At 42.1% G+C, this 27,791-nt stretch overlaps 1 protein-coding gene across 4 annotated transcripts in view; it reads right to left on the bottom strand.

Annotated features, from left to right (window-relative positions):
• Nucleotides 1–27,791, bottom strand: part of TRAF3 (TNF receptor associated factor 3) — a 107,818-nt gene that overhangs the window by 31,849 nt on the left and 48,178 nt on the right. For 3 of the 4 annotated variants that reach the window (XM_045560362.1, XM_045560347.1, XM_045560357.1), the window contains exons 2-7: nt 20,437–20,561; nt 7,760–7,978; nt 5,755–6,016; nt 4,270–4,321; nt 1,359–1,463; nt 577–744 (exon numbers count right to left, since the gene is read on the bottom strand). In XM_045560362.1, coding sequence (XP_045416318.1) covers nt 577–744; nt 1,359–1,463; nt 4,270–4,321; nt 5,755–5,999 — 570 coding nt within the window. In that variant the 5' untranslated portion in view covers nt 6,000–6,016; nt 7,760–7,978; nt 20,437–20,561. The remainder of the gene's footprint in view (nt 1–576; nt 745–1,358; nt 1,464–4,269; nt 4,322–5,754; nt 6,017–7,759; nt 7,979–20,436; nt 20,562–27,791) is intronic. The other variant, XM_045560361.1, reaches the window with a different exon arrangement.

Raw genomic sequence — 27,791 nt, forward strand, 5'->3', positions numbered from 1 at the left:
TTGTTCAATGAATGTACCCTCAACATCTCTACTTTCCTCTTTAATTTACACAGAAGTGATATGATTCCAACACACACACACACACACACACACACACACACACACACACACACACTCTCTCACAATATAGAACCGTGCCAAAATAACTGAGGTATGAAAACACTCTAAGTTCTCATCTCTCCCCAGGATAGACAGCTGCATTTCAATGCTGCAGGATAAATTAGCCTATTGTAAGCGATGATTATGTCATAGAGCTGTAAAAAAATCAGGCAATCCATCAAAATTCTGAGGCCATTCCCTAGGACAAGTTAAAAATTCTACCTTTTTTGAATAATTATCCTTCATTTTTTTGACACCTCAAATGATATTCAATCAAGGCAATGGAAAATGTTAATTACATAAATCAAAACAGGTAAAACACATAAAGCCTAACTCTGAAATAAAGTCAGATGAAAATTGCTATTTATGCCTATCTTTGCTCTTTATTCCTGTTAGAACAGTCATTCAGAAAGCGGTTCTGCGGAGCAGTCGCATCTGAAGGGAGCAGAAGGCAGGTGAAGCAGGAAGGTACCGCACCTGCAGTGTGATCATGGGGACTTGACTTTTGCAGTGGCTGCACGTGGCCTCCCGGTATTTACACGCCTTTTCCACGTGATCACGCAGGTCTTTTCTCAAGACTTTTTCTTTGCAGTCAGCACGCACACACGAAAGTTCCTCAAACTGGCAATCATTTTTTAAGTGCACCTATAAGACAAATCATTAAGAGTTCTTAATTACCAAAAAAATTCAACCTGAAATACCACATTCTAACCTCTATGCAGTGAAATCCTGCAGAAATGTTTCTGTCATTAGACCAGTTTTTCAAGGCAAAGAGTGACAAATACGCCAAGAGACACTGAATTTCATATTCTATTCAGTGATTACTCAAACTATACTGCTGCTAAAGAATTAAGTCAGCTGTCCCTGCTGGATGGATAGATAAATGACTATCTCTAAGAACTTTGTTGTATTCTAACTCAAATATCCTTCTAGGAAAATATGATACTAACCAAAAAAAAAAGTAGAATTTTGTGGTAAAAAAAGGTTTCAATGGGCCTTTCAAAATTAAAATCCAATCCAAATTTCTCTGTATTCTAAATAAAGTGTTTAAAAACCAGTTGACAATTCTGCCAATTATGTTGTAAAAATAACATTTTATACTCAAGTGGCTTTGGCTGCTCCATGTTTGGTTGGGTTTGGAGAGATTAATGTAAACATGGTCTTAAGGTGCCACACCACACCGACCAGCTCCTCGGCTGGGCACGGCAAGGGGTTCCGTTCCTTCATGCGTAGGCCTCTGTTGCCACTTCGGTACTTACCAACAGATGCCCCAGAGTTAACTGTTCTGCACAGCCTCTGCTTTCATTCCGACAATAGATCTGAAGAGCCAGAATCTCTCTCTTGCAGCAATTATCCTTAAACACCTGAAATTGAAAGATCATTATTTTAGAGGATTAATATTTCTTAATCTCCACATGCTGCTACTTTGGACAAGGCAAAACCACTTTAAAAAAATCAAGAGAGCAATTCTTAAGTGGACCTCAGAAAGCATTAAGGACCATCTTAATTTCCACAAGTAGAATGAAAAAGCTGCCCCCACTAAGAGGCACAATTTAAATAATATAACCTTAACTAATATGTTTTATTAGTTAAGCCAAAAGAAAATGAATTATACTGAATAATTAAGGATCACTCTGGAGAATCTAAACATTTTCGATTAACTCTGACATAAGCTCAGGACAAGGGCAGAGGAGGACCAGGCTGACACTCTGACTCTGCAGACTCCCACGAGCCGGCACTGAGAAGGTGGCCACGGTGGTATGCCTCGCTACCAGGGGACAAGGGCAGAATCTCACACAACTCAACACCCTTTTTATATCACTTGCTAGGAAAATGGACAAACGACTGTAAGATACCATATTTTGGGGATAATTTGTAAAACTTTCATTTTGGTTCCTTCTGATATTATGCTGTTATAACTCGTTTTTCACCAAGAAGAAAGTATTAGCCTATTATTGGGAAAAAAACCTCTTTTAAATACATATAGCAAAGAATGAAGTTAATCTAATAATGAAAATGTTTCCTTTTGAAAATGAAAACCATCCTGCCTTTATTTTTCCCTTAGAAAACAAATATTCTCACTCTTTCTAATAACACAATCCATAATATCTTATTCTTCGGGCATTTCTAAGAAACTCCCATCTGTTAACACTCTGTGATACTGGAAAAACAGACAGGGAGTTTTATACGTCTTCCTCAACTCCACGCAAAGAAATAGAATCAACAGCTGTTAAGAGTTAAAAATAAACTAATTTGGACTCAAAGCTAATCCTTCATAAACATGACTTTTTTAAAAGATCATGACTTAAGGTACCAAAGTCAACAGAACAGATATTTCTAACCAGTAAGAAACAGGCTTCCTTTTTGTCCACTAAGTTCCTTGAGTCATTTGAGTTGAACTCTCCAGAGAAAAAAATTGATTGAAAACATTAGAATAATAAAAGCACAGAATTTTAGAGTTGAAAAGGACTCAGATTATTTACTCTAAATGTCCCTTTTTATAGATAAGGACTAGAGGCCTCACATCCCTCGGTGACCTTGTGAGAGGTGTACCTAGGGCCCAAATATTAATAGCTCTACTCTTCCCATGAGGATCCACGCCGTTAGCGCATCTCATCAATGACTCTTTAACACAACTAGTTTTTCTTCAGCTACCAATGTCATTGAAAAATAAGGACAATAATTCTACATAATGAAACAAAGATACTAAAAAAATCATTCTAGCTGACTGTTTCAACCTTCTCTCTGAGTCACAGTTGTTAGATACATGTTAACAAGTTACCAACGTACATGTTTGAGGTAAGGATTTTTTTTGTTTTCTTTTGTTTTTTTTGAGACCCAGTCTCAACTCTGTTGCCCAGGCTAGAGTGCCGTGGCGTCAGCCTAGCTCACAGCAACCTCAGACTCCTGGCTCAAGCAATCCTTCTGCCTCAGCCTTCCAAGTAGCTGGGACTACAGGCATGTGCCACCATGCTCAGCTAATTTTTTCTATATATTTTTAGTTGTCCAGCTAATTTCTTTCTATTTTTAGTAGAGATGGGGTCTTGCTCTTGCTCAGGCTGGTCTCGAACTCCTAACCTTGAGCGATCCTCCTGCCTCAGCCTCCCAGAGTGTTAAGATTACAGGTGTGAGCCACCGCGCCTGGCCTGTTTTTCTTAATAATAATAATAGTAGGTAAATGCTAAGGAAGAAGAGGTACATGGAGAGGTGACCAATTCCATCTGTAACTCTTCCAGAGCAGGTTACATCAGATGCCCTTGTCCCCTGGCAGCCCAGGGGCACCTTGTGCCAGCAACCCGCAAATCCCTGCACTCATCTGGGCTGTCCTGACCAACAAACCCAACCTACAAAATGCTTTAGACAAGAAAACCCCAGAGGAAGAATTTTATTACACAATTTAATGATCTACATTTAAAACTTGTTAGGTTAACTAATCAAAATATTAGAACCATGCATTTTTTATTGATATTTTAAATATTTTAAGAATGAATTGTTTCAAACTACAAGTGTGTCTGGCAGGGTTTGGCAGTACATGGATGACCACCTGTCAGAGATGCCACGAGAGGGGACTGGCCTCAGGAAGGAAGCTGGTGGGCGAGTTTTCAGAAGCTCACGCCCTGAGTGCGCAATGACACCCATGGACTCTCACTGGTGCACACACACCATGGGGGGAAGAGATGGGACTAATTGCACTTGACGTTTAATGACTTCACGGTATTCCGGGGTAGGGGGAGGGCAAGAGAGAACAAATTCAAATGAACCCCTCAGACTAGCACATGTCTGAAAGTAACAGCTAGTGTAAGAGCTGAGTATCAGCTACCTGGGATAAAGACCCACAGTGACAGAAGTGTCCCAACAAGAACAGCCCTGCAACGGACAGGCACCTGGGCACTTTACTCACATCAACTCCCTGATGCCTCCCACCACCTCCGGGGGTCTAAGCAGGTGAAGAACCTGGCAGAGCTCACACAGCAGGGCAGCAGCTGAGTGGACCCGACCCTGCCATCTGCCCAGGTGCAATTGTACACAGTGACCTGCCTCGGAGTCTGCTGCATCAGTCATCAAAACCGAGGTAAAACCGAGCGCCAGAGTGCTGAATCCAAACTATGTGCAAAGCATTACCCAGCTTAGGACATGTGACAAAATGACTTATTAAAAACCCAAGAATACCTTATCTTTAATGATGCTTTCTTGACACGCTGTACATTTTGGACTTGAGGAGCTGAGGGGAAACACACAACAATTACATTAGAGTGAGGCCCTTTCTCAACAGAACTCACGGATCACTCACTGCACCGTCCAGTCTGCTCTGCAGCTTACAGCAACCAAGCAGAGCTTCAGGGGGCCACAGTGAATTTGGTTCAAACATGAAGCCATAGGAGAAAAAGGCTGCATTTTTCAAAATAGTAATTTTTCAAAAGGAAGTTATTAAGTAGAACAGTTTAGTTCAGTCCCTCTTGGAAAGCCCCTTTCAATTAACGTAAAAGTGAAATTTTATTTCAGAAACCAAAACTAGCTATCTGCGGAGGACCTCTTCAGTGTGAGCATCCACAGTTTATTAAAAGAGCCTTTAAATGCTCTTGCTTTTTAAAAACAGCCAGTCCTTCCTCCACAAGCTATTTTTCTTCACTGTATATTGAAAGGCCAATGCTATCTGCACACGGGGGCCAGCTTCCCTCCCTTGGGGCCCACTCCTCCCCCGAGGTCCACCGTATACCCAGGGTCCAGCCCCTCCCCCCACAAGTAGGCCTGTCCCAGCCCAGAGGTGCAGTCCAAGTTCTTGTGTTAAAGGAAATCAGGTTCTCTGAGGCTTCTGTGCTGTTACTAAGCTCAACTCAAGCCTTACTCCACCCACAAGCAGGCAGAGGTGAGTTGACTAGGGTAAATGGGTTAAGACCACAGAGGGATGTAGTGAGAGGAGGGTGAGGGTGACGGTGGATGACAGGGAGGCAGGCTGGCTGCTACACTCAGCCTGGGGCTCGGGGCAGCCCAGGCCCAGTGGGGGCCAGGAGGAGGAGCTGGCAACCCTTCCCAGGCTGAGGTGCCCTGGCAGTAGCACCTGAGGTGAGCGGGTCCTGCAGTAACCCCAGTGCCCGGCATGATGCCCACCCAGAACATACAAAATAACTGTGGCATGAATAAAGATGCTTTCCTAGCTGTGTTATTTTTGCTGTAAAACTCCAGCCTGCCTTTGTGATTATACAATGGCATCAATACTCGGCAGATGTGGGCTTCCACAGGCTCGGTGCACATTCCTTGCGTACTTGCTATATAAGCGTGGATTTGGATTGGATTTCTGCTTAGGTAGGGACTTGCCCAATCCTTCACACACCCAGGGGACACTAAGGCTCCATGGACAGAGTGGGCAACACCATTAGGGAGACACAGGAGAGGGGTGGGGAAGGGAGGAACAGCAGTCTGCAGGACGGGAGGAGGGACGTGGGGCGGAGGGGCCAGGCCTTGGGCCAGAGACACACAGGGGAATCCTACTGTATTTCCCTAACAACTCACAAGCTGGGCCCTGAGACTTTCATGTACTTCTTTAGAGCTTTAAACCTTTAGAGGTTTATATTTCAGACAAATAAATGAACAGGTGGAAGAGTGAGGACAACTGGCCGGAGCCAGGCCGCCCACGGCAGCCGGGAGGGCGCCCACCTCAGCAAGGCAGCCATGCAGGTCTCGCAGAAGCGGTGTCCACACTCCGTCTGCTTCGGGTTGCACAGTACCAGGCGGCACTTCTCACACTTGTACTTGTCCTCCACAGCCTTCACAAACTTCTCCTTGTAGCCTCCTTGTTCAGGGACGAAAACGGATGTCCCAGTGCTGCGGTCAGGATGCAGCTTTAGCGGTGGGTTAGTCTGCAGTGGGCCGGGGGAGTCCATCTTTTTACTTGACTCCATTTTAGGAAAGAGAAATTCTGTTGGGAAAAAAAACAATGTGAGAGTAGAGCGTCATCACATCACCCACACGAGGACGTAACAGACACGGCTCTGAGAAAGCAGACGTACCCGAGAGACGTGGTGTTTTAAGTAACACACAAGAATCCTTCCCAACTTTAATTTGTGATGGGAACAAAACATGATCAAATATGCTTCCCTCCTTTCTACTTTACCCAAACACCCATATTAACATTACTATCCAAAAAAAAACTTCCTAACAGGTATACTTAATAAACTGTATTTTCAAAATTCTTTAGAATATACAAAACACTCTGCTGTGTCATGACTTCACATTCTATCCATCATTCTGGTATGTGGGCCAAAGCAATGGTCATTCTCAGCCAATTTTATTTCTTACTTAACTTCTGCCGGAGGACAGCACAGTTCAGGTGGCCCTGTCCAACTCTGACAGCATTTCTCATTCACACAGCAGCACTTACTGCAATGGATGTGCTTCCAGACCACAAGCACTACTCTTCACACAGTGAAACCCCACGCGTGTGTGACCACCCTGACCCAGCACTCCGCACTGCAGAGCCTTGGGGTGGACCTGCCGTGGACCTGCAGGGCCCTTTCGCGCAAGCCTGTGAGGAGCGTGTGACGGAGGCCTGGCTCCCCTTTGTACCTGAGGCGGCTCAGGTTCAGGCAGGTACCAATGTGCCCAGGGACATGGAATTGGATGGGGTCTCCAGTGCCCTCGCCTGGGCAGGCTCTCCTCCTGCACCTGGTTACAAGTTACTCTGCAAGGACACCTGCTTCCCATTTGCAAGTTCCCATCAAAAGGTAAAGTAAGCAGATCCTAGAAACAAGCCACCAAGATCCCAGCCTGAGCAGCTTTGCCAGCTGAGACCTTGAGTTCAGGAAAATGAAAATAATATAAAGGAGTTGAATAAAGTTCTTGAAGAAACGTTAGCATTAATACAAATTATGCCATGCATTAATAAATATACATTAATAAATTATCCTAAATATTTGCTAACACTTACCTAAAGTACAAATTAAATGTTTCCAGATAATAGTATAAAGGCTAGTTTCTCTTTTCTTTAGCTCCTGGATATTGTGCAACAAATGTGTACTTTTTTTTTAAGAGATGGGGTCTTGCTCTGTCGCCCCAGCTGGAGTGCAGTGGCTATCCACAGGCTTGACTATTGCATACTACAGCCTTAAACTCCTGGGCTCAAGCAATCCTATTGCTTTGTCTCCTGAGTAGTGGAGAGTGTATACTTTTGTAATAAAAAAACACATTTTGAATGCTGGACAGTGTCCAGGCCAACTTGCACACAGTGAACTTTCTTAGGCAAGTTTTTACCTAGTTCCTTGCGATCTTGCTCTCTAAGGCCTCTGGCTGGGCAGCTCTGTCAAGGACAGCTCTATCCTCAGGCTCAGCCTACACAACCCCCAGCCATCAGTAGCCCCCAGTCAGTTCTGTACCCCCATGTGCCCTGGAAAGGAAGCGGGGGGGACGGTGAAGGGGGGTTGGGACCAAGAGTGAACCAGGCGCAGAAGCCCCAGGGAAGACCCACTCCCCAAACACCTGACACAAGTCACCTCCACGCTATGGGACTTTTCTCGTGTGCACGTTCCTGCCTCTGCACCGCCTCCATCCTTTCCCACAACACAATAATCCATCTGCTGAATGGACAGAGGTAGTTTCTTTGCAAAGTCATCAGTTCCCTCAAAAAGACGTGTTCCTGCCCAATCGATCTATTTTTGCTACTTACAAAAGAAAGTGCCAAATTCTTTCTACTCCCGAGGTCCTGGGTGTCCTGGGAGGCAGGTGCCAGGTGGGCCAGGCAGAGCCGCTCCTTCCGAGCCCTGTTCTCGCGCCGCCTCTTGCTGCCTTAAGGAGTGGTTCACAGTCAGGGACGCATAGGAACGGACGTCGGCAGCAGAACATTTGACAGACTGATGAATTGGTGTTCTAGCCACACTTGGGTTAGCTTTAATAAAATAGAACATTACTGCGGCAAAGTGTGGGAGCCTCATAGGAAATCTGCTTATTTGTAAAAACAAAAAGTTTTCAAAATGACCTGAGAAACTAGTGACTCTTTGTTTACAAACATGATCAGAATTTTGTCCATTATGGTGCTAACTAATCTTTCCCAGCCCAGCAGTAAAGGTCCCTGTGCACACCTGTCTGCAGTACCTACCAGCCCCAGCCCTCTGCTTCCTCAGATGCTCTAGGTTGGCCCCAGTTCCAGCCCCACCTCTGCAGAGCCTGTCCAGACAGCTGCAGGCCGGCCCCCGGGCCGCCTGGCCCAGCCCTCTCTCCCAACTCCCCTGGCCTGCTCTGAGCTTTTTCCATGGCATTTCCTGCTGCTAAGACTGCACATTTATGATGTATTATCTCTCTCCCTTCGGAAGAATGCTTCCTGTGGACACAGATTTTGATCTGTTTTATCGACACAAACTCCAGGTCCCTAGAACAGTGTTTGACAGGTAGAAGGTGCTCCATAAACATTTCTTGAGTTAACAAATAAACAGAAAGATAAAGTTCAAACCACTCAAACCAAACTGTATTTCTGTGACAAACCAACTCTTCCAGAAAAAGACCACTCTTCACCTTTTAAAGCTGATCTTATAACTTCATGCCCTTAAAAACCCTACTTACATTGTAAGATACTTACAATTTTGGTTTAGTATTTTATCCCATAGTGCTTTGTGTTCAACAAACAGTTTTTGATGAAACATGCTTGGTGATTGGGAGGTAAATTCCTACTTCCAATATGAGGGACAATGAATTTAGGATTAAGCTAATGATAAATAATGCATGTTCACATCCTTATAACATGTCATACTCAATATAAACAAGTAAAGAATATAGCTTCAGATCCTTTCTTTTTATAGAATACTGAAGAGAAGGGAACAGATACAAAGGGTGTTCCAAGCACAGAAATGAGAAACCTCACAGCAGTCTTGTCCTGAAGAGCACAGGAGATCCCCAAACCAGCAGGTTTGTCAGGACTTACTCTGTGACGCGGGGCCCTGACGTGGGCACCTCTGCAACATGAGCTATTGGGGTTCTCTCACAGCCCACCCAGGTCCCCCTACGTCCTGTCCCTTGCACAGCCCATCTCTGAGCTAAGTCACTGGTCAGAGAACAAGCCTTCAGAGGAGGGAAGAGGCCCTACAGTGCTTAGGCAACGGCAACAGGAAAAACAACAGACCTCCTTTGCCTAATATTTACCAGTGAGGGGAAATAAACATAAAAAACTATCTGAACGTGAAATGTCCAGAACAGGCAAATCTATAGAGACAGAAAGTTAACTAGTGGTTATAAGGGGTTGGGGAATTGGGAGGAATGACTGCTAATGGGCACAGGATTTCTTGTTGGGATGATGAGAATGTTCTGGAATTACATAGTGGTGATGGCTGCACAACTCTGTGAATAGACTAAAAAACAACGAATTGTATACTTTAAAGGGGTAAATTTTATGGTATGTGAATTATATCTCAATTTGCAATCTAAACAAAGAATACAACAAAGTTACTGTTCAAAATGCTTCCATTTAGGTTTGGTTAACTTGTGATATTTATATATAGTGTCACATTCTTCAAAATGTTATACTTTAAACCAGAAACTGTATCATGCCAGATGCTGTGGACAACACCTGAGATATGAGAGGCATGATGAGATTTTCATTTTTATTCTAACAGTATATGGGCTCAGAGAAAAAACAAACAATTCAGACATGAGGGTATGAAGTAAAGAAAATAAGTAGCAGATTTCCCCAACTGTTACTGCCCAGAAGTAGACAAGCTCTTCTGGTGTCCAGTGTGACCATGCAGACAGACATTCAGAAATGGCCAACGCACATATGAGAAAATATGTCTCTTTTTCCCCTACACACAAACTGTCAAAAATGAAAATTAAGCTATTGTTTTCTTTTGTTACCAACAATGTGTCCTGGGCATTTTTTCATATGAACATATAAAAAGCTACTTTAATATTTTTAAGGGATGCACAGCACTCTACTGTATGGCTCACCATAATTTATATGACCAGTTCTATGGAGAGTTAGGCTGTTTTTGATGTTTTGCTATTACGGACAATTCTGAAGTACACATTCTTGCACATGTATCTTTGTACATATTGGCAAACATATAGTATTAATAACAGAACTGCTGGGTCAAAGTTGATGTATACTTTAAAATGTAATCATCGCCAACCTGCCATTCATTCATTCATTCAGTTTGGAGAGAGTCTTGCTTTGTCACCTTGGCTAAAGTGCAGTGCCATCATCATAGTTCTGAAGTGATCCTCCTGCCTCAGCCTCTCAAGTAGCTGGGACTACAGGTGCGTGCCACAACACCCTGCTAATTTTTCTATTTTTAGTAGAGACAGAGTCTCGCTCTTGCTCAGGCTGGTCTCGAACTCCTGACCTCAAGTGATCCTCCTGCCTCGGCCTCCCAGAGTGCCAGGATTACAGGTGTGAGCCACCACGCCCAGCCCAACCTGCCTTTTTAAAAGGTGTGTCAATGAATATTTCCTCCAGTGGCTACTAAACTATTAAACAGATATTATCTGGTAATGTTTCCCACTTTATTTTCTGGAGTATGCTCTTGGGCACACTGTCCAGTGCCACGGCTCCCCTTGTGGGTGCCTGTCTCCAAGGGGGCCCAGAGCAGGGCACAGGCACAGCCACTCCAGCGCCCCCACCAGGCCCTTCTGCACCACGCTGAGCAGACTGCAACAGCTTCTTGCCCAAACAACTGCCTGTTATTTCAACACCTACACTGGGCATCTACGATGTACATGGTTCTGTGCCTAGCACATCAGAGGACCTGGAAGGAAGGAGACTGTCCCCACCCTTAGAGAACATTCAGGGAGTCATGAGGAAGGTGAAGAAGGGGCACCCTAGAGTCAGTAACTGTGATGAGCAGCAGAACATGAGAAACACCAACCCAAAGGTACAAAAAGCTGCAGATCTTGGCCAGGCGCGGTGGCTCACGCCTGTAATCTTAGCCCTCTGGGAGGCCGAGGCGGGTGGATGGCTCAAGGTCAGGAGTTCGAGACCAGCCTGAGTGAGACCTCGTCTCTACTAAAAATAGAAATAAAAATTATCTGGACAACTAAAAATATATATAGAAAAAAAAAATTAGCCAGGCATGGTGGCGCATGCCTGTAGTCCCAGTTACTTGGGAGGCTGAGGCAGTAGGATCGCTTAAGCCCAGGAGTTTGAGGTTGAGGTTGCTGTGAGCTAGGCTGACGCCAGGCCACTCACTCTAGCCTGGGCAACAAAGTGAGACTCTGCCTCAAAAAAAAAAAAAAAAAAAGCTGCAGATCTTCAGAAGAGGAAGCAACCACCTCTGCTACGGGGCAATCCAGGGCTTCCTGAGTTGGACTTGTGGCATAATTCCAGTTCTAGCAGAGGAAGAGAAGAAAGAGGTCAGCAGACACAGCACTGTCAGGTGCCTATGAAGGATAACTGGGATTGGGCTACCACTGCAGAAGAGACTCAGGGCTGAGCAGTGCCAGGGCAGGACAGGGCATCTGGTTGTGAGCAGATCTGGGTGGGAATGGCAGCCTGGTGTCCCTTCCCTGATCCAGATCCTTGAGTACGGCATTTATCCTCAGAGCCTCACTTTTTCACATGAAAAGCAGATACTATACCTAAATCTCATAGAATTACCAGGCATCCCTGAAATAATATCTGCAGAATCCTTCTGCAAACTCCACAGCACTGTATATGTAGAAGATCCAACCTCCTAATACGTGCATCAGCAGGCCTGACAAGGATCGGGCTGGTTCCTCATCTCAGATGGCTCAAAGCCTTTCTTCAAAAAGCCCCTTCTTGGCCAGGCACAGTGGCTCATGCCTATAATCCCAGCACCTTGGGAGGCTGAGGCGGATCGCTTGAGCCCAGGAGTTTAAGACCAGCCTAGGCAACACAGCAAGACCCTGTTTCTATAAAAAATTAGCTGGATATGGCGGCACACCTGTAGTCCCAGCTACTCAGCAGGCTGAGGCAGGAGACTCCCTTGAGCTCAGGAGTTTGAGGCTGCAGTGAGCTATGATGACACCGCCACACTCTAGCCCAGGAAACATACTGAGACCTTGTCTCCAAAAAATAGCCCCTTCTTGACAGTTGGGCAAGAAAGGGCACTCATATTGGAAATGAAGAAGTAAAACTATTTCTATTTTTAGATGACATGATCTTATGTAGAGAAAATCCTAAGGAATCAACTAAAAACTAGTTTAATAAATTTGTTCAAGCTATGAGCTATGAGCAAGACTCTGTCTCAAAAAAAAATTAACAATCCATTTATAATAGCATCAGAAAGAATAATATTCAGGAAAAAATGTAACAAAAGCAGCACAAGATGTATACACTGAAAACTATAAAACACTTGAAAGAAATTACAGATCTAAATAAATGGAAAGACATCCTATGTCCATGGATTGGAAGACTAAACATTGCTAAGACAGCAATACTACTAAAATTGATCTACTGATTCATCTCAATCTCTATCAAAACCCCAGATGTTTGTTTTTGTTTTTTGCAGAAATTAATAAGATGACCTTAAAGTTCATATGTAAATGCAAGGGACCTGGAACAGACAATCTTGAAAAAGAAGAAAGTTGGAGGACGCTCATTTTGTGCTTTTAAAACTTACTACAAAACTAAGTAATCAGGACACTGTGATACTGGTATAAGGAGAGACATACAGATGAATAGAATAGAATTCAGAGTCCAGAAATAAACCCTTACATCATTTATAGTCACAGCTGATTTTTCAAAAGGGTTTCAAAACCAATCAATGGGGAAAGAATAGTGAGCAATCTCACTGCTGTTACAGAACGGAGAAGGCTCTATTGGTGGGTGCTCTCATCACAGTTGCTAGAAGGGCAGAGCCGGTGGTCACTGCCTAGCAGCTGCTTAGACACTCACCTCCCTCTTTCCTCCCAAATGGTCTACTCCTCTGAGTAATGCTTCAAGGAGGACAGGCAGGTGAGTTCTAAGACCTCCCTAGCTGTGATCTGTTCTTGCTTTTCAAAACAATGTGTGAGGTGCTATTTGACACATAAAAAAGATCATGTGCAACATAGTATGACAAGAAAACAAACCCTAGAACCCAGCGCCCACTTGACAGTCGGCAACTACCTGTGTGCCCCTTCCTTAGTCCATCTTCCCGCCCCTCTCCAAAAGCAATCAGCCAGAACTTTGTGTTTATCCTTCTCCTGCTAGCATATATATTTTTCTCTTAAATAATACCGTTTCCTGTTTTTTAACTCAATAAAAATGATACTGTACCACAAACAGTCCTCTCCCACTAGCACTGTAAATATTCATTCCTATTTGTTGTGTGTAGATGTACTTGATTCATTTTGCTGCTGTATTAGTCATGTACTTATCCATTTTCTTATCAAACCATTTCCAGTTTTTGCTATTATGAACAGTCTGCTCTGAACACTCTGACATCTCTTCTGGGGCATCCGTCCAGGTTTCTCTGGGCTACACATCTAAGATCAGGAGATCGAGGATTAGCAAGCTACATACAGCCTGTGGGTCAAATCTAGCCAGCAGCCTATTACTCTAAGGCCCTTGAACTAGGAATGCTTTTTAGATTTTTAAAGTGTTATAAAAACAAACAAAATAAGACTACATGACAAAGAGCATATTTGGTCCACAAAGCCTAGGATGTTTACTCTCTTGCCCTTAACAGAAAGAGCTTGCCAACCCCTGACTTGGACTCTACATCTACAGAGCACAGAGGAATTGCTGTACGTAGGTTGCATGAATGGCCAAATTTATAAGAGGATGCCGAACCGCTCTCCACAGCAGGTCATAACAAATACTCCCAGCAGCAGCATGAGGGTTTCTGTTCATCCACACTCTCACCATACTTGCAGTTTCAGATGTCTTAATTTTTGGCACCCTAACAGGTACAGTGGCCATTTCCCCCCTCATCCTGATGATTAGAAAGGTTTGACATCATTTCATATGCTCATGGGCCACTTCTCTCCTTCTGTGAAATGACTGTGTCTCCTTGTCATTTTTTCAATTGGGTTATTATCTTTTACAATATCGATTTGTAGGGACTCTTCATATATTTTGACTGCTAATCCTTTGTTAGTTGTATGTATTATAAATGTCTTCTCCCAATTCAGGGTTTGACTTTATTTATGGTGTCTTCTAACGAAGAGAAACTCTCAGTTTTAATGTAGTAGAATTTATCCCTATGTTGTCCTTTTAAAAATGTTCAGATTAGCTTGTGGGTGATGATGAAAAAGGGACAACCCAGCATATACAGAAAAATAGAAGGCAGCTCTAATTCTACCACAGAATCATTTTCAAAAGGAGATTATTCTGCTCAAATAAGACTAGCAAATGAGCTACTATATCAAACTGACAAACCTTGCTCAAGGAAAATATTCTTCCTAAACAAAGGGAAATGACATGGTGGCTGGGCGCAGTGGTTCATGCCTGTAATCCTACCACTTTGGGAGACCGGGGCAGGAGTATCATCTGAGGCCAGGAGTTCGAGACCAGCCTGAGCAAGAAGTAAGACCTTGTATATACAAAAAATCAAAAAAATTAGCCATGCTTGGTGGTGCATGCCTGTAGTCCCAGCTACTTGGGAGGCTGAGGCGGGAGCTTGCGGTTACAGTGAACTTTGATGCCACTGCACTCTAGCCTGGGCAACAGAGTGAGACTCTATCTCCAAAAAGAAAAAAGAAAAAAAGAAAGAAATGACACAAGCCCTGAGCAGAACCTAGCAGGCAGCCCTGTGACCTTCTATATGCATGGAGATGGCTGTCACAGGACTTAACTGGCTCCAAGGAAAGCTGCAACGAGTGGACAGGCAGTCTCAGGCATACTGACAGTACTCAACCAGCCACTAGCTGCCACTAAGAGAAGCCCCTTCTGATTTAAAGTGTAAGAATCACCTCATCACCTCCTGAAACAACTAGAACATAGCAATGATGTAGTTGAGTCTTAAAACAGGACATAAATACCTATCTATCATGTCCCAAGGAAAAAGAGTTTTGGGTTTAGGAAAACCATCACTGGAGGCAAATTTCTCATAATCAACTCAGAGGTGGACTACAACAATCATTCTTCATGCTGGACATGAACTTCGAGTATCACCTTCAGACCAATGCAAAGTCATGCCAGAGGAGAAACCACTGAGGGAATCTGCTCCAGGTTCCCTCCCACGTATGTAACAGGGAGGGCAAAAAACTCAAGATCACCAAAGGAAACAACATTCCTGTGTATAGGACCAAGTTTCCAGCAGCAGGGAGGGCAGTCTTTACTAACATGCCCTCAACCCAACAGGCACACCACAAATACTGACAAGGATAATTCACTGTCATCTTTTATGATATTTTCCCTTGTAAGCCATCTCAAATCCTTCTGGAATTAGGTGGGGTGTGCATAACTTAGGCACACTCAGATTGGTCATAATGTTAAGAAGAGACTCGAGAGTGATGTCCACAAAAATGGCTGAGGAAGGAACTACAAGAGTTCATCCTTCAATATATGCAATAAAAAATCTAGCAAAAACTGTCAGAATCAGGTTTTTCTGAAACTAACCAAAAACCTGCAGCAGTCAGAGGAACGCTTAATCGAGAGAAACCAGCAAAATTGTAGTATGAACAGTGAACTCTATGGCATTTTAACTTACCCGGGTCCCACCCCTCGCAGCAGTGTCCTGGAAGGTAACAGGCTGCAATCATGGCACAAGCACTGTGCCAGAGCGAGCAGAACAGACCCCACACGCACAGAACTGCAGCTGTCTGTTCTGGCCTCTCTGGCGGCTCCCCGCAAGACTGGCTCAAGGCACTTACCTTCACCTCACCAAGCCTGGAACTCTCCCAGTGCTGAGGCGGGTACTGGGGGCAGGAGTCATTGAAAACATTTATGGGCACATGTATTTGCAGGGGCCGGGGGTGGGGGGAGCCATAAAAATGTTTTGGCACCAGAGAGGAGAGGTTGTGGTTGCACAACACTGTGAATGTACTAAGTGCCACTGAACTGTTCACTTTAAAATGGTTAATTTTATGTTATGTACATTGTGCCTCAATTTTTAAAAAAATTACTGTTACAAAAAACCTACCATAACCACTTCACAGCTACTAGGATGGCTAAAACAATAACAAAAAAGTGAAATTACAAGTGTTGGCGAGGATTTGGAGAAATTGGAACCTTCATACATTGCTGGTGGGAATGTAAAATGGTACAGCTGTTGTGGAAACAGTCTGGCAGCTCCTCAGAAAGTTAAACATAGAATGACCATGAGCCAGAAATCCACTCCTACATATATACCCATGAGAAATGAAAACATATGTCCACATAAAAACTTGTACACAAATGTTCACAGCAGCATTATTCATAATAGCCAAAAAGTAGAAACAGCCCAAACATCCATCATCTGGTGAATGGATAAACAAAATGTGGTGTATCCGCACAATAAAATATTACTTAACCATAAAAAGGAATGAAGTGCTGACATATGCTACAACATGGACAAATCTTGCAAACTTTATGCTAAGAGGTAAGTCAGAAACAAAAGGCCATATATTATGATTCCATTCATATGAAATGCCCAGAATAAGCAAATGCATAGACAGGGAAAGGAGATCAGTGGTTGCCAGAGGCTGGGGCAAAGGAAAAATGGGGAGCGCTTAGTGGCTCTGGGGTTTCCTCTTGGGGTGATGAAATGTTCTGAAATTAGACAGCAGCAATGGTTGCATAACCTTGTAAATACACACAAAGACACTGAATTGTACATTTTAAATAGTTTAAATGATGACTTTTATGTTATGTGAATTTTATCTCAATAAGAAAATGTTCAGGCCGGGTGTGGTGGCTCACACCTGTCATCCTAGCACTCTGGGAGGCCGAGGCAGGAGGATTGCTCGAGGTCAGGAGTTCAAGACCAGCCTGAGCAAGAGCGAGACCCTGTCTCTACTAAAAAATAGACAGAAATTATATGGACAGCTAAAAATATATATAGAAAAAATTAGCCAGGCATGGTGGCGCATGCCTGTAGTCACAACTACTCAAGAGGCTAAGGCAGGAGGATTGCTTGAGCCTGGGAGTTCGAGTCCAGCTTGAGCAACACAGCAAGACACTATCTCTAAAAAGATTTACTTTTTATTTTTAAATTTATGTAACATGGATGAACCTTAAGATCTAAAAAATTTTTTTAAGTAAAATATCCACGATGATAATTTCTAATCTGTGACCGTATCTGGTCGTTCACACTGAGCTGTGGACAGGCCAGGAATGCCCCATGTGTCCCACCTAGGCTTCTAGGCTAATCACCAGAAATGGCAAGAAGTAAGTGAAGTTACATCTTTGGAACCACCCCAAAATGGAGGACTGTGGAAATTTTGATTAGATTTCTTAATTGAAATATAAATACCTTTATTTCATTTGTTTATACATGGGTACAAAAAATAGTTAAATCTTACCTTTATCCTAAAGTTTAGATGTGACAACTATAAGTTAATGAAAATTCTGCAACATTTATAACAATTATTATGTTGATGAAGAAAAATTATGCAAATTTAGTCAAATGCATTAAAGATGATATTTGAGGCAACTGTTAGGGACTTGCTAACTAATGTTCAATATCCTGACTTGGGGAAACAACGCAGAGGTGACAAGGCCCAGACACTGGACACGGGCTTCTGCCTCTGGAGAGCACGTCTGCCACACAAGGGCTGGGACCACTGCCAAAACCTCACCTTCCCACCCTTGCTAAGCATCAGGTTTGGGAAGAGAATGCTTGCTTCTACACAAAGGAAAATTTATTGCTGAACAGTAACAAAAGATCCACTTAGCAAAGAAAGTGCAAAGGAAATTACAATAAAGGGGAAATTGTGTGACTAAAAATGGTACTTAAGCCACCTTGAGGACCTAAAGGAAGCCAGAAATTACCAGAAAGCAGCAGCCTTAGAGCTGGTGTTCTGGATAGTGTCTGGAATTATTAGTTCCAGAAATTTTATTCTGCAGAATATTAATTCCCTTAAGCAGAATATTACTCTATTATTTATTGTTTGCTACATTTTTTTAGGCATGAATTTACTATATTTTGGAGTCTTATTTTTTTATCCAAGTGAATGACATCTCTAATTATTTGAGAAGATAGTTTCATGAACGTTTAGTTTCTAGTCAGCTACTCAAGAAGCCCCTCACTTACAGCTGAGGCACATGTATACTTAGAAATACACCAGAGCCGCAGTGGACTGCTTTCACTTTCCTCCATGCCTTCATAACTCGACTGATTTATTTTATGTCCCCTACTTCTATTATTTAAGTTCAGCTACATTTTAGTTAGAGTTTAAAAACTGGAAACAAAACTACATCTGCTGACAAAAGAGTGCTCCAAGAACTGGAAAGCCCGGGGAAAACCAAAACAGGGAAGCATCAGATAAACAAAGGCAATGGCTCCTGCCAGCAAGAAAGTACCAAACATGACATATATGTAGAAAAACAGCTCAGCATTAAGCCCAGCAGGGAAATTAAGTCTCATCCAAGTGATGCCAATAAAAAGGAGAAAGGCAAAGGTCATAGACAGGTATGTCCTGTTGATAAAGATGCTTTCTGGAAATCCATATGTATGCAAACATTTGGGCATGCTGACTCTTCCATGATACCTAATGTCAAATGTTCCACTGCGGGAGAGGGCCCACGGTGAATGCACTGGAAACTAGATTCTTATCCAAACAAATAGGCAGATCACAATCACATATTAAAAGCCCTCTTAGGAGAGGGAGGGAGAGGAAGACAGAGACACACAGACCAACTGACCCAGGCAGATGGCTAGAAAAGAACCTGAGTAAACCACAGTATAATGCATGGTCTTAAAACCTTTAAGAAAACAATAGCCATTTGGGGCCCAGCACTGTCAATATCCCTTGGTTGGTATGATTTCGGATTTTTAAAAAGCATTCATTCAGTCCTTACCGTATGCAAAGATACTACGCCTCTCCTGGCCCAGGGCCAGAGTCCTGCCATCTGGACAGGAAGCAGGGAGAGGAGCTGAGGGCTCAGTCCACTCAATGAGCCACCGGAGCAGGCAGCACCTCTGGAGAGGGGGAGGCGGCGTCCCTGAGGTCATGCCTGTTGAACTGGGTGGGAGCCCTGGGCTATGTGAGGCACAGACGATGCAGGTGTACTAAGGCTCATTTTCCTGCAGCATCAACCTTACTTAAAGATGTAAGTGAAAAGCATAAGACATGGCCAGGCCATATTAAGTAGACTGTATTTTTTAATTTAATTTTTAAAAAAAATTTTTTACCACTATACTAACAAGGAAGGGAGTATATTGTAGACTGCAAAGTTTCAATGAAGTTTTAGAATAAAAATTTCAGAACGAAATTTTGAAATTTGAGATTTCAAAAAACACTGGCTCTCATCTCTGTGCAGACATGAGTGCCTCCTGGTGAGGGCACGTACCCACCTCTGAGTGCCTGTGCTAAAAGGCTGAGCCAGAAAGCGATCAAGCCCCTAGATCCAGCCACCATTCACAGGAAATAGAGGCAGAAGAATATGTTCAATGGAAACAGCAAAAGCCACAATGGGGAAACCTCTGACTACAGGACAATCAGCCTGGATTTTTCAACAAACAAAATGCAAGGAAAAAAAGGGCAGGCAGGAGGCCTCTATTAAGTAAAAGAGACTTAAGACACATATCAGCTGACTGCAATTGTTTCGACCCTGCTTCAAACAAACTAAAAAACCTGAGACTAGTGGGGAAAACTGAATGGTATTATGATGATACTGTGATTATAAATGAAACTTAAACACCAATTTTATTGATAATTTTCACTTATCAAAAATAACTACACAGGCTGGACATGGTGGCTCACACCCATAGTCCCAGCACTTTGGGAGGCTGAGGTGGGAGGATCACTTGAGCCCAGGAGCTCGAGGCTGCAGTGAGCTATGATCATGCCACTGTATTCCAGCCTGGGTGACAGAGCAAGACTCTGTCTTTCAAAATAAAGCAATACTCCTCAGGGCAGGCTGCCACCCCCGCGGCCAGTGCCTTTCCCACAGCAGGCATCCTTCTGGGGAAGGCGGGGCTGAGTGAGAGCTCTCAGAGAGCAGGCCTGTGAGGTAGAGGTGCAGACTACTACTTTTGGTTTTCCAACTTATTAAATCATTCCCAGGCCATAAGGTGTAATGTCTGTTATTCTTAGAGTTTAATGCTGGTTTTAAAACAATGAAAAATAAAAATAAGGTCAGGGAAAAACCACAACACAGTGTCACGTATGCAGAACATGCTTAAATACATCTGCTGAAGAATGAAATTGTTAAAGTCAGAAATGAGCATGTTCAGAATGTTTTGGAATTTAATTGCTTTACTTTTATGTAAAGTAAAGAAGTAACAGCTAAAGAAAGAAATCTATACAAATTTGAATTTTCTAGTGGCATACCTGTGTATCATATGCTGTAAGGAGATACGCTGAAGCTTGATCAGGGAGGAAGAAACTTCAGTAAAGAAAGAAGCAAAGCAGTGCCAGCCTTATCCTTCTTCAACTCATGCAGTGGAGTCCCTTACCTAAGAAGTAAGAACAAGACTTGGTCAACTCTCATCTGGAAAATTTTTAAAGCTTTTAAAAATGAAATTTCAAAAATGTACATTTCTATAAAATGATCAAGTAAGAAGTTTAAGATAAAACATTTTTATCCACTCTATAAGCATATGTTTCGGATTTCTAAATTTTTTGAGTAGGACATGGCATTACAAATTTGACTATTTTCATTTTTAAATCACTTTTGTTGTGAAGTATTACCAACTTAAAAAAAAGTATAGGAAACATATATGTACAATTTCATAAGGTTATTACACCAACACTAGTCCAACTACCAGCTAGGCCAAGGGATGTGGCATTGCCATAACTCCAGAAAGGCTGGGTGCCTCTCTAATCCCAAGCCCCTTCTCCCATAAGTAACTACTACCCTAATTTTTATGGTTATCATTTCTTCTCTTTTATTTAGAGATTTATCCCCTAGGTGTGCAGCTCTACCATACATAAGTTTATTTTTGCCTGCTTCTGTATTCTATATAAATAGAATCATACTGTATATATTCTGTCTTCTTTTTTTTTTTGCTCAACATTATTTTTGCTGTATCTGTAGTTCATTTTCATTGCTGTGTAATAGTCCATCGGGTAAATACCATAATTTAGTTATCCCCATTCCCTTGTCCCCTGGGTAGTTTCTGTTTTGGAGCAAATACGAACACTAAGATATTTCTGGTACAGCTATCTCAAGCCTCTTGTGTATATACCTAGAAGTATGATTGCTAGGTTACTAGGTGTATTCACCTTTGCTACATAAAGCCAAACTATTTCCCAAAGCAGGTATAACAATTTATACTCCCACCAGAAGGGTATGAGAGGGTTTCTGCTGCTCAATTTTTTCAACAAGACTTGTCAGATTTTTTAATTCCTGTTAACTGAACAGCTGTGTAGTGGTAACCTAAGAATTCTTTATTATAGAATTTTATAATTATTTTGAATAAAGAATCCATGAAGGCCGGGCGCAGTGGCTCACACTTGTAATCCTAGCACTCTGGGAGGCCGAGGCGGGTGGATTGTTTGAGCTCAGGAGTTTGAGACCAGCCTGAGCAAGAGCGAGACCCTGTCTCTACTAAAAACAGAAAGAAATTATATGGACAACTAAAAATATATATAGAAAAAATTAGCCGGGCTTGGTGGCACATGCCTGTAGTCCCAGCTACTCGGGAGGCTGAGGCAGAAGGATTGCTTGAGCCCAGGAGTTTGAGGTTGCTGTGGGCTAGGCTGACGCCACGGCACTCTAGCCTGGGCAACAGAGTGAGACTGCCTCAAAAATAAATAAATAAATTAATTAATTAAAAAAAAGAATTCATGAAATTTTACATCTGACAATCACTGCAATAGAAATTTAATTTTGCAACAAAGCAACTGTTCACTTTTCCTGGCCGGGCGCAGTGGCTCATGCCTGTAATCCTAGCATTCTGGGAGGCCAAGGCAGGTGGATTGCTTGAGCTCAGGAGTTTAAGACCAGCCTGAGCAAGAGCGAGACCCCGTCTCTACTAAAAATAGAAAAATTATCTGGCCAACTAAAATATACATATATAAAAAATTAGCCGGGCATGGTGGCGCATGCCTGTAGTCCCAGCTACTCAGGAGGCTGAGGCAGGAGGATCGTTTAAGCCTAGGAGTTTGAGGTTGCTGTGAGCTAGGCTGACGCCACGGCACACACTCTAGCCCGGGCAACAGAGCGAGACTCTGTCTCAAAAAAAAAAAAAAAAAAGCAACTGTTCACTTTTCCTATGGTTTCTATACCCTGATTTCTCACCAGGTATAAATTCCCTCTCTCAGTCCACCAGCTTCCAGAGACATCATTCCAACGTCTGGGTAGAGAGGAAGTATGTGATTTGGGCCTGGCCAATCAGAGCATCCTATTCCCCTGGCCAGAGTTAATTCATCTCTCTGAACACCCAGGTCAGAATTAATGAAGTCTTTCTTCCCACTCTGGGACTTGAAGAGATTCTCACTCTTTCACAAAGAACTTGAACATGAATACACAGAGGTCTGCAGCTGATGCTGCCATCTGGCAACTACGAGTGAAGAGCCTGTCTGAGAACACAACAAAGGGGGAAATAGATGCTGGGAAAGAAACGGAGCCACCTGGAGCAACTACCGCTAGCCACTGGTGATCAATAAATCCCCTTGTTACTTAAAATAGCTATGGTTTAGAGTTTTCTAAAATTTACATCAGAAAGAACTCTCACTGATACAATCACATATTTAAAAACATGGGTTTTAATCTTGTACTCAAACTGCACAGGTCAATTAAGGTAATAAATGATAACATATATGTATGTATACACACATTCTCAATATTCCTTTAATCACATTTGGTAAATACATAAACTTTTAAAATGGTTATAGGACTAGTTAAGGTTTTCTATTCCTTCCTCAATTATTTCTTTTTTTTTTTAAACAAAGTCAACCTAGCTCACAGCAGCCTCAAACTCCTGGGCTCAAGTGATCCTCCTGCCTCAGCCTCTTGCATAGCTACACTACAGGCACACGACACCACACCCAGCTAATTTTTCTGTTTGCAGTAGAGATGGGGTTGGGGTGTCTTGCTCTTGCTCAAGCAGGTCTTGAACTCCTGACCTCAAGTGATCCTCCCTCCTCGGCCTCCCACAGTGCCAGGATTACAGGCATGAGCCATGGTACCCAGCCAAAATATCCCCTCCTATTTTTGAAAAAGTCTTTGCCAGGTTAGTATTATTTTTTCCTGAAGTATTTAATACAATTTGCCAGTGAAGCCCATTTGGGCCTGGAGTTTTCTTTGAGGCAAGTATTTTAACTAAAAATTCAATTTCTTTAATAAATATAGAGTTATACCAGTTACATATCTCTTCTTAAGTTTTGGTGGTTTGTGTTCATTTCATTTAAAGTTGTCAGATTGATTGACATGAAAGTATTCATAATATTTCTTATCCTTTCACTGCACAATCTGTAGTAATATCTCTTTTTATTAACACATTCCTGATACTGGCAATTAATGTTTTTTTCTCCCTAATGAAATATTTTTCTGGATATAATATACATCTTTAACTTATCACAGTTTACCTTCAGATATATTACACCACTTCAGTTATGGAATCTTGTAACACTGTACTTCCACTTCTCCCCTTCCCACCCTTTGTGCTCTTGTTGCCATTTATTTACCTCTACGAGTATTACAAGTCCCACAATACATGGTTATTTTTGCTTTAAATAGTCTTTTTTTTTTTTTTTTTTTGAGACAGAGTACTGCTGTTGCCCTGGCTAGAGAGCAGTGGCATCAGCCTAGCTCACTGTAACCTTACACTCCTGGGTTCAAGTGATCATCCTGCCTCACCCTCCCGAGTAGCTGGGACTACACAGCCTTAAATAATTAATTTTTTTTTTAAGTGTAAAAGTGAAAACACCCATCTATTGACCATTTCTGGTTCCTTTCATTCCTTTGTGTAAAGATTTCCATCTGATGTTTTCCCTCTATCTGAACTTCCTTTAATGTTTCAAGTAGTACAGTTCTGCTGGCAATTAATTCTGACAATTTTTCTTGGCCTAAAAATTTATTTCATCTTCATTATTTAAAGATGTTTTTGCTGGGTAAAGAATTCTAAGCTAAAAGGTTTTTTTCTTTCAGTATTCAAAAATGTCACTCGTTGTCTTCTGGCTTACACAAGATCTGACCAGAAGTCTGCTGTTACTAGTATCTTTGTTCCTCTGTAATGTGTCTTCTTTTCTTCTGGCTGCTTTTTAAGATTTTTTTTTTTTGTCTTTAGCACTGTTTTTTAGGAATCTGATTATGAAGTACCTTGGTACGGTCTGTATGTTTATTCTGTTTAGGGTTTTTGAGCTTCGCAGTTTGCAGTTTTCATCGAATTTGGAAAAATTTCAGCCATTATTCCTTTAAATATTGCTTATATTCCCTCCTTTTCTTCTGGAACTATAGTTACACATATCTTAGACTAGTTGATTTTGTCCCACAAGTCACTGATGCTCTGTTAATTTCTTTTCTTTTTTTTTTTTTTTGAGACAGAATCTCAACTCTGTTGCCCGGGCTAGAGTGAGTGCTGTGGCATCAGCCTAGCTGACTGTAACCTCAAACTCCTGGGCTCGAGAGATCCTCCTGCCTCAGCCTCCCGAGTAGCTGGGACTATAGGCATGCGCCACCATGCCTGGCTAATTTTTTCTGTATATATTTTTAGATATCCAGCTAATTTCTTTCTACTTTTTTTAGTAGAGATAGGGTCTCACTCTTGCTCAGGCTGGTCTCAAACTCTTGAGCTCAAACAATCCTCCCGCCTCGGCCTCCCAGAGTGCTAGGATTACAGTGAGCCACTGCGCCTGGCCTGACGTTCTGTTATTTCATTCAGTCTTTATTCTCTGTGCTATATTTTGGATTGTTTCTATTGTTATATCTTGAGGTTCACTGATCTTTTCTTCTGTAGTACTAATAATCTGCTGTCAATCTACTACATTTTTCATTTTAGATATTGTATTTTCATCTCTGGAGGTCTACTTTAATCTTTTTTTACATCTTTCATTTCACTCACCATTATGTTCATGTTTTTCCCTACATTCTTGAACATGTACAACATATTTATAAATTATTTTAATGTCCTTTGCTAATTCTATCATCTGTTATCATTTTGGGGTCTGTTTCTATTGATTGATTTCCCTCCTGGTCAATATCACATGTCCATGCTTCTTTGTGTACCTGGTAATTGTGTATTAGATGCTAGACATTTTTTTTTTTTTACATTTTTGGATGCTGGATTATATTGTATCCTTTTAAATATACGTGGGGCTTTGTTCTGGGAATGCAGTTAAGTTACTTGGAATCAGTTAAGGGTAGATCCAGAGCAGCCTATTAGTCTAGGACTAATTCAGCCCCACTACTAAGGTGATAGATTCCTTCTGAGGAATCTATCCGATGCCCTAGATGAAAAAGCTGCTCTGAACCCACCCTAACAAAGATGAAAAAGAAAGCCTCAAAAGTATCTAACTGATGCTACCCTGGGTGGTGGCAACACAAAGTATTCCTAGCCCTGTGTGACTGAAGTTCAAGAACTGTTTGTTCTTCCCCTTTCTGGTGGTTCTTTCCTTGGCTTTGAGGTGCTTGCTCTCATGTATGTGCAGATTAGTACTTAAACACAGCTTTAAGTGGGGCCTTCTGTAGATCCCTGGAGTTCTTCTCTGAGCTGCCCCTTCCTCTCTTATATTTTGCTGCACAAATTCTAGCTGCCTTTTCCACCCCAAACACTGCTCTCTGTTTTGTCATTTTAGTGAGGCCACTGGGCTCTGTCTGACTTCTTTCTTCCTGCCCTGAAATGTGGAAACTGCCTCTTGGCCAAAGTCGACAAACTAAGGCCCGAAAGCCATACCCACCTGCTGCCTGTTTTTTGTAAATAACATCAACGTCTACTCAGTCACATCCTTGGTATGAAAGCAGCCACAGACCACAGTAGAGTAGTTGTGACAGAGACCAGATGGCCCACAAAGCCTAAAATATTTACCATAATATATGACCCTTTATAGAAAAAAGTTTGTAGACTCCTGCTCTAGGGAATAAGCTGGAATATGTTGGGGCTCATTTCATTCGTTTCCCTTATTTCAGGGAACACACTCCTACCTTGTGTCAAAGGTATGAAAAGTATTGTTTCACATATTTTGTCTGGTTTTCAGGTTGATTATGATGGAAGTCATTTTGAGACTAGGGTGAGGCAAGTGAGACACTTGCCTCAGGCACAAATTTTAAGGGAGTGCCGAAAACCTCTGTAACAGAGATAAAAATCAAAATTAATGAAACAAATCCATGAGAAACAAAATACTGAAACTTTACACAAAGACACATCAGGAACAGGGTCATGCCAGGCTGCAACCAGATAAAAGGAAAACCATTAGTACTGACCCTCTCTTTATTCTCTATTTAAAATTTTGATTTTTTTCATCATGGATTTTTTTTGCATTGAATTTGATTTTTAAAAAGTACTTCATTAAAATATTAATCTCAATTACTGAGGTTTTTGGTGCCCCCATAAATTGTGTGCAGCTGAGACAAGTGCCTCACTTGCCTCCCCCTAGTCCTGCTGAGGCGTAAATCTGGTCCCTGTCATGCTGTCACAGTGGAAACCTCCAGGAATAACTTTTACTCAGCAGAATCAGACTTAATATAATAACTTATCACTACAAGAGTTCATCAGAACCCACACACTTAATGTTTTCTTTCTCAGAGATGTCTTAGAAACAGATTGTTTCAATGGGAAAACTATGCTCTAATTACTATTTGCAACTAATAGTCGCATATGTACATATTCCCACCATACCCATCAAAAGCAATCATTAAATGTGTGTCAAATGGATATAAATTAGTAAACAAAAGCACTCTGTACATAGGAAAGTACTATGAGAACATAAAAACTTTCTTATGATTACTAAATAAATATATGCACACACAGACTGCAAAATGATAGTGTATAGTATCTGGGTGATACATTTTCAGTACATGGCATGCCAAAACCAGCCATCTGCAGCAACTGCTACCAAGTCAATGTATTGATTGGTGAAAGTAGGTGCTCGGTCTCCCCATATGTCAGTTCAATTAAAAGCAAATCAACCAACACACTTCCTTTCTTGGTTTTACGGGATTACCATCCTTCTGAAATTAGCCAGCTCATTTCCTAAGTATTCCCAACTCCCAAACCTAGCTAATAAGTGTGATAGGAAAGCACTTAGCAGGCAAAAGGATCATCTCATCTGTAGAAAAGAACTTCTACACGTAAGCCAATTTCCACATATTCTCTACCGTTTATTTCATTTTCTAAAGCACATATGCAGGAAAATGTTTTCAAATGTGCTAACCAAAAAAGATTTCTCCTTCATTAAATATTTATGGTATTAAATTTAGTGAAAGAACAAAGACTATGAAATTCAAGGTTATAATTTTTATGAAGAAATTGTCTAGAACTTACTGAACTCAACTTAATTATCAGATGCTATTTAAAAACACAAAGTATCCCCAATCCACACACACTTTCCTCCCCCATCTGCTCCTTCTGACCTGGGCTGTGGGTGTGAGTCTAGCCACCCAGCTTGGTGTAGCACCTTGCTTCCTGCATCCCGAGAGTGGGCCTGCAAACCGCGATCCACTCTGCTGGCCTCTGTGTTTCTGTTCCTCCACTGTCTCATCAAGCACTTCGTCCTCAAGACTCCACTCAGGCATCTTGACAACT

Source organism: Lemur catta, chromosome 1 (assembly GCF_020740605.2).
Source record: "Lemur catta isolate mLemCat1 chromosome 1, mLemCat1.pri, whole genome shotgun sequence".
Classification (NCBI taxonomy): domain Eukaryota; kingdom Metazoa; phylum Chordata; class Mammalia; order Primates; family Lemuridae; genus Lemur; species Lemur catta.